This window comes from Gavialis gangeticus, unplaced genomic scaffold (genome assembly GCF_001723915.1).
Source record: "Gavialis gangeticus isolate Ggan-Ray unplaced genomic scaffold, GavGan_comp1, whole genome shotgun sequence".
NCBI classification, from domain to species: domain Eukaryota; kingdom Metazoa; phylum Chordata; order Crocodylia; family Gavialidae; genus Gavialis; species Gavialis gangeticus.
This window is the reverse complement of record NW_017729031.1, coordinates 63,533,662-63,548,456: the sequence shown is the minus strand read 5'-3', so window position 1 is coordinate 63,548,456 and position 14,795 is coordinate 63,533,662. Positions and strand designations below refer to the sequence as shown.

General features: G+C 41.9%; 1 protein-coding gene across 1 annotated transcript in view; it reads right to left on the bottom strand.

The window, feature by feature from the left end:
* Positions 1-320: 320 nt before the first annotated feature.
* Positions 321-14,795, bottom strand: part of ITGA4 (integrin subunit alpha 4) — a gene marked incomplete at its 5' end in the record, with an annotated part of 72,851 nt that continues 58,376 nt past the window's right edge. The window contains 7 exons of the mRNA XM_019522861.1: positions 321-2,065; positions 3,058-3,177; positions 3,363-3,461; positions 6,463-6,582; positions 7,247-7,366; positions 9,094-9,201; positions 12,467-12,560. Coding sequence (XP_019378406.1) covers positions 1,949-2,065; positions 3,058-3,177; positions 3,363-3,461; positions 6,463-6,582; positions 7,247-7,366; positions 9,094-9,201; positions 12,467-12,560 — 778 coding nt within the window. The remainder of the gene's footprint in view (positions 2,066-3,057; positions 3,178-3,362; positions 3,462-6,462; positions 6,583-7,246; positions 7,367-9,093; positions 9,202-12,466; positions 12,561-14,795) is intronic.

Sequence of the window (14,795 nt, the reverse complement as noted above, 5' to 3'; positions counted from 1 at the left end):
CCCCCCCAACCAATGTACATGCTTATACTACAATTTGAAAAGCAAACATAATTTTCTAATCAACATTAGTGCATTTACTTGCACACTAAAGTATTTCCAAAAATCTGTTGTAACCTCATTTTTTGCACTGTTTGCATTAAAGGAATTTTAATGCTTTCAGTATTTGAGGCATCTTTCTACAACACATCAGGATAATCTGTTAAAAATTCATTAAAGTGCAGTGGTTCACTTGACTCAGTGCTCCTAAAATGTCATTGTAGAACATAAACTTTTTATACATAATTCATAGTTTTTCTAGACAAAAATATTTTGTACATACCCAGTTGTTTGCCTTTATTATAATGCAAAATATTTTAGAACAGAAAACTGACTGGTAGGCATCAAACCTGGTACAGTAGTTAGGGGTGTGAAATGTATGATACCAGCTGAAATAAATAGAAACTACAGGTATAGAGAAAGTTTGGCCCTATTATCTTTGGATTTTCTCTTTCCTGCCTTAAATGTCATTTTTGGCAAAAAAAATATGTACTTCAAGAGCAAGAGAAATTACTTCCAGAAAGCTATTTTGTTATAGTCCGAGACTAAATTTTGAACTGACATTACACCATCAATTTGATATATATTCAAACATATATAAAAAAAGAGAGTTTTCTACCTGCAGTCCAGAAATAGCCCAAAGAAAGGGAGATATAGGAAATAGGATGTTCCTTTTAAAATTAATTTAGTGACGAGATGAAGTTGCACAGAACTAGAGAATGAAATTCTTTCCCTTTAGAACAGGCACTAATTCACTGAAGATAAGTTAATTTTTGCAGTCACCTATCTAGCTGCAGAGGCCACCTGTTGGAGCAGAGAAGTAGTTCAGTGTCCATATCCACTTAGTCTTTAACCTTTCCTTTGACTGTCTCCAGTGGGTGCCAGCTGTAATAATTTTTCTGCTGAAAAATGAATCTCAACAAATACTTCAAGTTAAATCTCACTGCTGCTATTTCATTAAACAGCTTGCATGTGGATGGTTAACTAAGGATTGTACTTTGTCCAACAAAATTAAAAGATGATAAGAAAAAAAAGACCTAAACACCCCCACGTCTTTTCTCAGATGCTGGAGTAAAAAAATGGTCCTAAATAATGCAATGCTCCAAATATTCCTGCAAATAAATAAAATAAATATTTGTTTTTGAAAACATAAATGTCTCTCAGGACCATCATTGGGCCTTGGTGCTTGAGTACAACTAATTCTTTTTCTCCTGTTACTGGCAAGTTCCCTGTTCAAGATGGTTATTACTGATGACCTAAAATAAGTCATTCTTTCCATGGCTAAAAGCACTTTTGCTGCACCTCTCAAAGGTACAATATAGAGCTCCTAGACCAAAGAAAGGGGGTGGCTAACATGGCTTTGACACTATTTTGACCTTCCTATGCCTGGGATAACTCTTGGGACCTCCAGCACTATCCAAAATCTCCACAGAAGCAAAAAGAACCTCATGACTGTCTATACGCAATGTACGCACAACTGTCCTCCCTGGTTGCTCTAGCCCCACCACCCAGTGTAGATTGCCAGAACAGTATAGATTCCAGTCAGAAGAGAGAAGAGTGCTAACTCAGTTATTCGTTCCAGGACCAAACACTTAAGATCTCATTATCCAGGAATGGTTATCATACTACTTTGCAGGAACTCCTCTGGTAAGAAATGTTCTCCATTTTATTTGTGTAGTGTTCTTGCATGTATTTGAAGTCAAGAGAGTGGTTATTCTGGTATTTGCAATATCATTCTTAACTGAATCTTTAGGTGAAGAAACTTGTCATTGACATTTTAGTATGGCAATGTTAAGCTGTAATCTTCCACAGAGTTCACGGATATCAAATGTATGTTCTAAGGCAGTTTTCTTGTCATCCATATTCAGCACATAAGTTAACCTGAGTGTGAAGTTCTGTTTGAAAGAAGACTTTAATTGTCATCATAATCTTCATGATCTTCTTTTTCCTTGCCTTCTACAAGGCTCAAACTTTCCCTTCCATTCTGGTCTTCATGGACAAGTTTATCTGGTCTTTTAAAGAAGCCCATCTGAAATGAATAATTTCAGATTCAATTGGTATGTATCAGCAAATTCTTAATGATATATCAATTTAATATAACACATACACCACACGTAAGTTATTTAAAAAGCATAACAGGCTCAGATGAAATGCAGGCAGAGGTGAGCAAGAGCGGTCAGCTTTTCACTGTATTTGGGGGTTTTGTGGAGTCAGGGTTGTAACTCACTAATCTAAAGAAAGATAGGCTGTTTTAACTTCTGATTTTTTTTAACCAGTACGTAATATACCAAAGAAGAAAGTATCTCTTATGGCAATTGAAGTATTGGGTCAGTTGTCTCTCTTCACACATACAGTATGCATAATTGGGTTGTGAACTGTGAAAAGCAGAGTTCAAAATGCTTCCCAACTAAAATCAGTAATGGAACCCTGACATCACACATGTATTATATGGAGAATGCTAGCTGGAGAATGCCCACTTTTAATTCTCTCTTTTTTTTTTTTTTTTTTTTTTTTTTTTTAACTACAGAAAAATAATAGTGCAGTTTCTCTGGGGCAAAAAAAACCTAAGACTACAGCTATGGATTTCTATTTGATATCTCTGGGTTTATCTTGTGAAGCATGTTTACAAACCTAACAGTGTTTACATTGTGTGGCACTCTTGAAAGGACCTCAGCACACTCCAGGCTGCCATGGCACCCTGGTTGAGAATCACTGCTTAGGGCTCTCCTCTGGCTAAGAGTAGACAACATTTTCAAGTATTTACATGATAAGCTTAAAATGAAAAAAGCTATTCAAAGCTGGTAAGAAACACACCCATCTACATGTCAAATAAAGATGTCAAAAAAATTAAATTACAGCAACCTACAAAAACTTGCCTTTTTGATTTTGTGTGGAAATTATACAATTGTCACCTGTAAATAAATATCGGGATGGCAGTTGAGTGATGGTGACTACCATAACATAAAATGAAGTGCTGATGTGAAAACAATTGAAATAAGATTATAAAGGAAAAAACCCTACCTTCCATAATAAGAACGAAAGAGCCGAAAACAAAATAATGCCAGTTATAGAACTGCATCCTATAATTATCATGGTAACATGATATTTTGTCTTTTGGTTATGTACTCCTTCCAAAATGACCTATACAAAGTAGGCAAAACATATAAACCTTGAGTATTAGTAGATTTAATTTCCAAATTATGGTAAAAATTAAGAAATCACAATATAACACAAACTAGTAATTATTAGGTTATTAAATGATCTATGTACATAATTCTGTAATTTCTGAAATGCTTTTTCATTTAATGTATTTAAAGAATTCTTACATGTGCAACTTGTTTCCTCTTGTGTAGTTCAATGACTTTTGGATTTTTTTCTGGCGATGCTTTCGCTTTTATTTCAAACTGAAGTGTTGATACTTCATCCTGGTTAAGGAAAAAGGACAATCATGCCTTGTGCCATCAAATGAAAGATGACAGACCACTAAAAATAAAGTGTAATATGTTGGAGGAAATTACCCCATTATACAAGAAACACAGTAGTTTGTGGCTTGCCTTAATTTACAAACCAAGGCAGTGCCAGAGCCAGGAATAAAGCCATGACATATGAACCCAATCCTGAAATTTAGTGCTGCTTTTCTCGAAAGGAGTGTGTGTGTTAATATACTTACACAAATTCACTTGGGATTATGATACTAGTTCTAATCAAAGATGACATCTTTAAAGAAGAGGAAGTTCTGACAAAGCTAATACTTTGTGGAACAGATGGTACAAACTAGGTTCAGGTTTCTATACCAAAGGCTTTTTTTTCCGTTTCGTTCTAGACCTGTACCCTTTCTGTGACTAAAAAAGAGATGTCCCCATATTAACAGAACCCCTGTGCATGACATCATTAAAATGTTCCTTGCACCAATCAGTCTCCCAAGGAGTCTTCTGACATCCCAGCAGTATTGGTTGAACTACTGCATAAGGTTGTCATTAATGATAGAATGGATTTTTGTTCACTCCATAAATTAGTTTTTATGAAGGCTGCAGCTGACTCCTTACTGTGCAAATAGAAAAGTTTAACTGAATTTTCTTCATAGCTTCATAAACTGTAAGGGCTGCAACGGACTTCAAGATCATTGGGTCCAGCCCCCCTGCATTAGGCAGGAAATACAACTGGGGTCATGTGACCCCAGCAAGGTGACCACCCCATCTCGTCTTGAAGATGTCTAGGGTAGATGATTGCACCACCTCTGGAGGGAGCTTATTCCACAGTCTGGATGGACACTTAACAGTGAGGAAGCTTTTCCTAGTGTTAAGCCTGAAACAGTCTTCCAGGAGTTTGTGGCCATTACTCCTGGTTTTCCTCAAGGGTGCTTTAGTGAACAGTTGTTCACCAAGCCCATGATGTACTCCCCTGATGTAGTGTAAGCTCCTACCAAGTCCCCTCTCAGCCTTCTCTTTTTTAGGCTGAAGAGTCCCAGGTTCCTCAGCCTGTCCTCATATGGCTTGTCTTGCAAGCCCCTGATCATATAGGTGGCTCTTCTCTGGACTCTCAAGCTTTACCACATCCTTGAAGTGCAGCACCCAGAACTGGACGCTGTACTCCAGCTGCAGTCTCACCAGTGCTGAGTAAAGCAGAAGAATAACTTCCTTGGTTTTACTTGAGATGCATCTGTTGATGCATGCCAGAGTATTATTTGCCCTGCAGGCTACAGCATCATGCTGACAGCTCATATTCATACTATGGTCTATTATTATCCCTAGGTCCCTTTCAGTCATGGTGCTAGTCAGTTTTGGCCACCAAGCCTGTATGTTGGGGATTGTTTGTCGCCAGATGGAGCACTTTACACTTCTCAATGTTGAACTTCATCTGGTTCTGATCTGCCCAACTTGCTAGCCTGTCCACCTATATCTGCAACCTATCTTCAAGCATGACCACACTCCCCCATAACTTAGTGTCATCCGTGAATTTGGCCAGTGAGCTCTTTACCCCCACGTCCAAATCATCGATAAAGATATTGAAAAGAACTGAACCCAGACGGTTCAAGATTGGCACTGGCCACTTCTCACCAGGATGACACAGATCCATTCATTAGAACTCTCTGGGTCCTACCCTACCCCACAGCCAGTTCCCTACCCACCTGACTGTCAAGCAGTTAAGCCCACAATCCTTCAATCTTCCTGTGAGAACATCATGGTCCTATTTATTATTAGAAGTTCAACTGCAATCATTTAAATGGAAATGAGCTATTTGATAAGATACCTGAAGTGTTCTTAGCACGCAGGGACACCAAGGAGCACAGTAACCCAGTTTAGCACAGCAAGATAAAAGTAACTAATGCTTCAACCAACTTTAAAATATACAGGACTAGGAAATAATATAGAAAGTAAATGTTACGATGGACCAAAACAATGGTCCATCTGGTCTGTATAAGCATTCTGGGGCATGTCTACACGAGACATTTACTGCGGGGTAGACTAATTAGCTCTGCAGTAAATGTCCCATGTCTACACATGCACCCCTATCAGGATGCAGGAAATTAACTCAACAGCAGGGTAGTACTTCTAAATACAAGTACTATCCTGCTGTGTAGTTATTTACTGCACAGCAACAGGTGTAGATGCTAGCCTGGGCATAAATTTCACTCAGTCAGCCCAGCCAGCACGGGGCCACACTCCTGCATGCTGTCTGGGCACATGGCTCAGCAACTGCAGGAGCCTCGTGGCTCAGCCAGCTCTTTCACTGCTCAACACAGCCACCCGCTGCCCAGGTCTGAGCTTGGGCCACACTGCTGCTGCCAGCCAAAGCCTGGGCCTGACCCCCCACATTCCCCTAGCAGCTTGGGGCTGCCCCCCAGGCAGTTGCGGCCAGAACCTGAAGCTGTCCCTGGCTGCTGCATGGGGTCAAAGCAGGGCAGGAGCATCCCTGGCCTAAATTGTTCCTCTTAGGCTCATTTTGTTGTTGTCCGAGGTGCATATGTAGACACTGCACCTGGGAGCAGTTTACTGTGGCACAAATTGCTCTACAATTTATTTAGTCACATTAATTGCAGATGTAGATGTGCCCTGCAGCATTATATCCTTGAGGCGAGAAGTATGTCTTGAGCTTGTGTTTTGGTTGCAATATACCAAATGTCAAAATATGTTACACTTTTGAGACATTTGCACTTCATGCTTCAATTTGAAGCAATCTCGTTATATATTAGTAGTTCTTTTATACCATGTTTCACTTACAAATATGGTATAGTGTGATAGTGAAATTATGTGAAATATTAGATAAAGAACTAAAAATGTATACTGATTAATATCTTGGATGTAATTATATTTTATTTCTATATTAAATGAAAAATATTATTAAATTTTTCCTGTCATTTAGCAAGTAAAATGGAGAATAAGCCCTGTGATATTATTAAAATGGAAATATTAATGTATGGTTTACCATTTCTAGAAGTGCAGGGGTAGCTTCCAGATGCATATGAACAGTAGCTTCTGTTCCACTCTCCATGTTTCCAAACTTACAAAACACTTTTGTGCAAAAATTGTCATCTTTCATACAGTACTGTAAAGGAAAAAAGACCAGAGCACAAGAATTAATTTTAGGTGTTTGTTTTGGATTGTTAATATCAAAGCTTCTCAGGATTTCAATATTTTTTTTTCTGTTTGAAAAGTCAGGATACAATGCTCTCTACAACTATATTAGGCTCTCAAACAGCAGGGGAGGTTGTAAGAAGCGTACAACTGGTACAAAAGGTTGTTATATGGTCACATTTTCAAACACTAATTTTCTATTTAGGTATCTAAATGAATTCAGCAGTTCTAATAATCTGGCTATAAGTAAATTATGCTTGTTGGTCCCCTATCTTCTGATTTCAACTGGACCATTCACTAGGCATCAAAGTCACCATCACACTTGTGTTTCCTTCATAAAGTAGATTCATTTTGATTTTGCTTTCACTGGAAAGTGAAATTAACGCTCAAACGGTGAGCTAGGAGCACTGGCATCCATGTGTAAGCTTTTCCTCCAAAACTGACAACACATCTCTGTTCCAACTTGTGGTAACTACATTAAAATCAGTCCTGAAAAACAAATACTATATAATGGGAAATAACTTTATGCAGTCCATTTAAGGCTTAAATTAATTGAGAGGCTGTGTTACTTTTCTCCAAAAGGCAGCAGGGCAGGGAGTGGGGGAGAGGAAGGGTGCAAAGCAAACAACCCTTACCAAGAGTCTCTTATGAGGCCTTGAGAAGAACATGAAGACATCCTTCAATATGTTCCCACTTGTCTCTGGTAAAGTACAGTTTCTTGTATAATTATTATAAATGCATTCTCCAGCAGTTGTCTAGAAATAGTAAAAGCATGATCATTCCTTGTTTTTAAACATCTCCAGGTGTCAAATAAGATTTCTGTAAATGAAGAAACTCCAAAACAATTTAAGTTTCTAGATTTTATAATCTCTGGTGTATTAGATGCTGAAGCTGAGCCACGTTTTGTCCACTTTGCCTAAAAATAGCTAAATTTAGTTGTTATATTTTACATGGACTTAAATTATACTAAAAGGTTCTGGAGGAAGACATGTTTAGCCAGAAAGAAGGTTGCTGGAGCATTGGGCCCTTTCCTCTGGAGAGGCTGCGGGAGAGGGTAGGGATATAATTATATTAGCAAACTAATATTTTAAACAGTGAGTGATATTCTTGCTTTACTGGATCCAACTACGATAGAGATAAGTCAACAGCACTGTATTGTATTCTAACAGATTCAAGGAAATGACAAAGGACTGCGAACTTTACATTCTGCAAAGCAGCACATATGCTGACTGAAGACAAATAATTACCAGAATTTATGACGGCAACTACAAACTAAAACCAAAACTGAAAGTATTTATTGGCTGGGATTATGGAATGTAGGAATTCCCTCTTCTAGCTGTATTAAAAATATTGGATTCTACTCCCTACAAGAAATCTTCCATGCTAAAACAAAATTTATTACCTAGAAAGACTAGACTAGAAAGTTTAGGGCCAGTTCAGCACAGGTAGACTTAGTGACTTCAGTGAGGTTCTAGTCACAACCTAAGTTACCAGTTGATATATTTTACAGAAAGTAGAGAGAGAGAGTACACGCATTCAGTTTTCAGTCTATACATTCAAGCAAGCATCTAACATTTTCATTCTATAAATGGGTACAACATAACTAATGATGTCTTAACCCAGGCCAGGTACTTTCTGTTTGTTTTTAAATACCTTGGCATACAGAGGAATCTGAATATTTTTCAGGATTGGGTTCCTAACCCTGCTGGGGTTTGTGAAGTATACACAGACACAGCAGAGAGCTGTGCAGGAATCTGAGGTGCTCTGGCATTTATTTCAAAGGGTGCTGTTTCTCTGATTAACTGCCTAGGACTGCTGATGAGGTCCGGGTAATTGGAGGAGTGGTGTCCTTTTGATGGAAAAGCTGCAGCAAACAGCTGAGCAGCTTATTCTTAATTCAGCACCCCTCTCTGAATTAAGTGGGTTGCAAACCACCAAGACACAAATAATCCAAGTTCTACATTTTTTGTATCATCAATACCCCTCATAGTTTCTGAAATTACTATATATGTAGTTCAGAGTATCAGCCAACTCTACATGTACTTAATATACTGACATGATTAATAACATGGGGCCTCATGTTACAGTTTTTTTGTTGCAGTCAAGTTTCATATTCTGGGTGACCAAATAAGGTATAAGGTATACCTTTTCCAATACACTGCTGTACTCCATCTGATTCTGTACTTTCATTTAATTCACACTGAGCATGTCTTCAGGTGCATTAAGCTTAGTATTTGTAATAACAGGTGCTAACTTAATGCTCTGTAATTGGTGCTACTGCACAATAGCATCAGCACATGGCTTTTAGGTGACACTAATGCACAGTAAACTGATTCTACTGTGCATCAGCACGGCTTTCGTTGTGGCCCACTAATGCACAGTAGAATTAGTCTACTGCACTTCTAGCGTCCCATGTAGATGCGCCCACTGAGCAATATATAAAACCATGCTATAATATACCCCGGAAGTAAGAAGAGTATACCTTGACATCCAGGATGTTGAACAGCTTGAAGTTTCTTGGTGCAAAAGCATTAGGTATCATTAACTCCATTCCTATATTAGGAGCCATGCTTAGTCCAGCACTGATAACCTTGGGGAAAAGTGTGCTTTCATTCATACATGGCAATCAAGGGATTAATGCACAGCAATTACAGTAGGCAGAAGATGGCAACAGTAAAGGCAGATTCATGGTAGAATTTTCCAGTCTTGCATGTTGGGTGGATATTCCAGGGGCCTAAAGATAAGTTGGTGCCCAACTTCCACTGACATTTACTCTACCAAACAACAGTAAACTAAAATATACCTATAGTTATAAACTGAAATATAATACTTCTGGTCCCCTGAACGTTCCTATGTACTATCTCCTTACCAAACATAAAAAGGATTAATTAATTAGAATAGTACACATCAAATACAATTTCTACAACTGACTCCCGTTTTCACAAATATCTACTTTCTCTGAATACCCACTGAGAGATTACATTTAGGGGCAAAGAAGGAGATTCTTAGCAGACAGGCATCCAACTCCCACTAAATTCTGTCTTTGAAAGTTGTCCTGGCAATCTAGGGTATGCTTATACTTGAGCCAAGGTCAAATTTTGATCACCGAGAGGCAGACAAGTAGCAAACAGGACCTAGCTGGGAAAGCTTAATATATTTAAGCCAGGAGTTTTCAACCTTTTTAAACAAGTGCACCCCTCATGTCTCAAAAGTTTCATCTCATGTACCCCTTTACATATTTTTCTTGTTTTTAATGTTACCAATTATGTGATATAAGGCAGGCTGCACTAATTAACATTAAATTCATTATTAATATATGCATTAAATATAAGCATCATAGTCTGGATGGTAAGTCTGTTATGAGGGAAGGGGCGTGAGGCAGCAAATCGAGGCTGGGGGTGAATCGAGGTTGTGGGACTTCTGGAGCCCTGGCAGTTCATCCATGGATGTGGGGGTCCTCCTGCCCTTGTGTGCAACCCCAAGGCAGGCACAAGGGGCACATGCTCTCTGATCTGTGTGTGGGGTAGAGGCAGCTGGTGCCCCAGAACCAGTGTGATGCCACATGCCTCCTATGCTCTGGCTGTGCCACCTGCCCGGTGGTGGGAGGCACGTGGCATCACGCCACTCTGGGGCCACCAGCAGCAGGGTGAAAGTGGCCTCCACCCTACACACAGATCAGGGGGCACATGCCCCCTGTGCCTGCCCCAGGCATGTACACAGTGGCAGGAGTCCCCCCTGTGCCCCTACATGAGCTGCCTGGGCTCCAAGCGTCCCATGACCCACCCTAGCCCTGGGCCCCCCCATTCACCCCAGCCTCTGCCTGTCTCTGCCCCACTCTCTCCCTCGCTGCAGAGGCCTCAATCTGCCTCCCCACACCCCTTCCCCTACCTGCTGGGGAGGGGGGTGTGCATGCAAATGTGCATGCGCTCAGCCCCCCAAATCATATTTTCTTCCTCTGCCTATGGGGAGCGAGTGGCGCTGCACAGCCAAAGCAGGGTGAGGTGTGGGACAGAGCCACAAGCAGCTCATCTGGGGAACACGGGGAGTGGGGGGGGAGGAAGGGAGTGGGAGGCTCCTGCCACTGCATGCACCCTGAGAGGGCAGGGAAGGCACATGCCCCTGGATTTACATGCAGGGCAAGGGTGGGCTGCTGCTGTGAGCCAGGGGTGTGCCAGGCTCTTCCTGGCAGGGGGCTTGGCCAGGGCTGCACTCAGGGTGGGCAGCAGTGGTTTAGCCACAGGGTCCTACAGCAAATTTTGGGGTGGTTGCAGTCTCCTCCCCCTCCATAGCCCCACTGCCTACACCAAGCGCAGCCCTGCTGAGCCCCTCTGCTGGGAAGAGCCCCATGCAGCCCTGACCCCAGCCCACTGTGGCAGCCCACCCTCTCCCCATGCGCAGATCCAGGGCACACCCCTGTGCCCTCTCAGGATGTGCGCAGTGGTGAGAGCTGCCCCCTGCACTCCCCGGATGAGCTCTGGCTCTGTCCTACATCCTACCTGGCTGTGCAGTGCCTGCCCCTGGCCCCAGTCCCACTCCCTCCCCCACCACAGGTCCCTCCATGCCCCTTCCTTCCCTCTGCCCCTTCCCCCACAACAGACTTACCAGCCAACCTGGCTGCTCCGCGCTGTCGAGCTGTACTCCTGGCCACTCATTCAATTCCATGTACTCCCTATGACCTTTTTAAGTAACCCTAGGGATATGCAAACCCCCAGTTGGGAACCACTGATTTAAACTATGGCTAATCCTGGGCCTAGAATAAACTGGATGACCACAGTGAAATGATGGAACTAAGAAACCTAATGCTATAGGAATTCATAATATCATCTAAAAATAAGCAAATAAGGTACACTCATTCTAGCCTGGTTCACTGTTAGTAAGGAAAACAAATTTAGTTATTAGCTGATCAGTCTCCAACTGAAGTCAATGGCAGTGTTCCTATTGGCTTCATGGGGACTCAGATTTTGCTCTTCAAGAATGTTTTACTAGGCTCATGGTGGCTTCACAGAAAAATTGAAAAATATGTGAAGCTGCTGTACTGTCATTGCTTTTGTAAGGCTCAGTAAATTAACATCCTGTCTTCACTGGGTGCGTCCTCATCCTTTCTGAGCTTTCCCTGGCTCCCCTATTCTTTTCGGTTTGCCAACCAGCAGAAGTATTAGGTCTACCATAATGATGGGATAATTCTGTTCTACCCCGGTTAACTCATCTAATTTATTAGACAAATTCAATAATATATTATAATTCTATATTTAGAATAGTATATTCTATTTCCCTACAGCTGACTGTCGCTACTGTTGTTGATAGACAGTTAGTTACTGTGGGTGGTTTTTGTTTAACCCAGGACTGTCTAACTTTAGTGTGGCCTGGGACCAGGGGCTGCGTGTGGCACCGCTGTGCAGAGATGCTTCCCTTCCTTCCCCACCCCTCCTCCCCACTCTGCCCAGGCTGCCCCACCAACATGCAGGCCTTCTGCCATGCAAGCTGCACCGCCAGCACGTCTACTACCCACTCCCTCCAGTTGTGTGAGCTGCACAGGTGGCATGCAGACCCATAGACAGCCCTGCTTTAAGCTCTGAAACCATTTGGGAGCATTTGTTGACTGTCCCAACCACAAATACAGAGTGGTAATTAGCTTCAACAGAATCTTCTAGGGAGATATTTGTAGGCACATTTTCTCAACAGTCAAGATTTGGAGACTTGCTTCTTCAGTAAGATCAATATAAGCTAAAAGTGACATTCTCCCATTAAGTTACAAGATATGTGTCGAGACTGCAGGAAACTGCCTTTTGCCTCATGATTGCATTAAGTATTAATATAAATTTAAGGTAACAATTTCTTCAAAGAACATCTCTTACATGGAAAGTTAAATTGATCTTTTCTTTCATGCATGTCATTGTTTGTGCATCTTCTTCACTGGGTCCATAAACAAACGAAGCTGGTGATACAAATCTGTAATAGTTTAAAATAATATGACAATAAGTACATTAGTAAAAGCATAATCACATCTGGGTGACATTGTCTTCTACGTAGTTCAATCCTAAGAAATATAGAAGCCCCGTGCCTCCATGCTGTTTGCCAGTTTTATAGTACCTCTATACCAGAATAGCTATGGAAGATCCATTCTATCATGCAATCCCCAGAACCCAACTTACACCAGATGGGTTCAGGAATACAGTCAACTTTAATTCAGGCAAGGAAATTTCCAGGCTTGAGAGGATAAAATCTTGCAGAAATGGATCATTCTACAGCCCAAATATAAACAACTAACTAACTGCAAATGTGTTTTGTTCACACTTTTAGAATATCAGATGTTGAGTTCAAAGAGGGACTTCCAGAAAATAGGACTGATGTGGCACTAAAGGGCTGTTCACCTTTTTCCATCCCCAAGTTACCTACCACTACCCTCTGTAACAGTTGGGACTTCAAACCCCTTCACTTTGATTAAAGGTTTATCAAAAGCATGCGAGACTTTCTTTGGAAAACTAAACAGAACTTTAGTTTAAAAGGATTTTATAGGGGGAAAATAATGAATAAAAAATTATAGTAAAAAAAAAAAAGCTTGGGATGTCTAAGTTTTTACTTTTTGAAAATGTTAACCAGGCAACCAAATATAATTAGACTTGCAAAATTTAAATAAATAAATAAATAAATAAAAAGCGAAAGAAATAAAAGGACAAGAAGTCTTTTTTAAATACATAGGGGGTAAAAAGAAGGTACTGGGTAATGTGGGGCCTCTGCAGGACACGCTAGGAAATTTGGTGATTGTACCAGACAGAAAAGCTAACCTATTTAACAATTTCTTTGCCTCCATTTTTCTGAGTAGGGACCTGTTCATCCCCGGCACTGGGACCCCTATAGGAGGCACACCCAGGCCTAGGGTCATCGAGAACCTAGTCAGGGAACTTCTGGAGGGACTGGACATATTTAAAATCAGCAGGTCCTAACAATCTCCACTCCAAAGTGCTGAGGGAACTAGCAGAGGTTATTGCAGGACATCTGGCACGGCTTTATGAGCATTCGTGGTGCTCTGGTGATATGCTGGAGGACTGGAAAAGGGCCAATGTGGTTCCCATTTTCAAAAAAGGGTGGAAAGAAGACCCAGGAAATTATAGGCCCATTAGTCTTACCTTGGTTCTGGGGAAGCTTTTTGAGAAAATTATCCTGATGCATGTCCACAAGGCACCAGCAGGGGAGACTATGCTTAGGGGCAACCAGCATGGGTTCATTAGAAGCAGGTCCTATCAGACTAACCAGGTGGCCTTCTATGACCAGGTCACAAAATCCTTAGATGCAGGGGTAGCAGCAGACGTAGTCTTTCTGGACTTTAGGAAGGCCTTCGACACTGCCTCACCCCATTCTCATTAAAAACTAGGAAACTGTGGTGTCAACACCTACACAGTCAAATGGGTCGTTAACTGGCTACAGGGCCACACCCAGAGAGTGGTGGTGGATGGGTCTTATTTGACCTGGAGGGATGTGGGCAGTGGGGTCCCCCAGGACTCGGTCCTCAGGCCCACATTGTTCAACATCTTCATCAGCAACTTGGACAAAGGTGTAAAATGCACCTTGTTCAAATTTGCAGATGACACTAAGATATGGGGGAACATGGGCATGCTAGAAGGGAGGAATAGGCTGCAATTGGACCTAGACAGGTTACAGGGGTGGGCAGATGAGAATAGGATGGGATTCAACACTGACAAGTGCAAGGTGATGCACCCGGGGAGGGAGAACCAGCAGCATACCTACAGCCTGGGGAACTCCCTTCTCGTCAGTGCAGAGACAAAGAAGGATCTTGGAGTCATTATTGAGGCCAAGATGAACATGGGCCGACAGTGTAGGGATGCAGTCAGAAAGGCCAACCGCACCTTGTCATGCATCCACAGATGCATCTCAAGCAGGTCCAAGGAGGTGATCCTCCCCCTCTATGCAGCACTGGTCAGGCCGCAGCTGGAGTACTGCGTCCAGTTCTGGGCACCGCACTTCAAGAGGGATGTGGGCAACATGGAGAGGGTCCAGAGGAGGGCCACTTGCATGATCAGGGGGCAGCAGGGCAGGCCCTATGAGGAGAGGCTACGGGACCTGAACCTGTTCAGCCTCCACAAGAGAAGGCTGAGGGGGGATCTAGTGGCCTGTTACAAACTAGTCAGAGGGAACCAGCAGGTATTGGGGGAGTCCCTGTTCCCC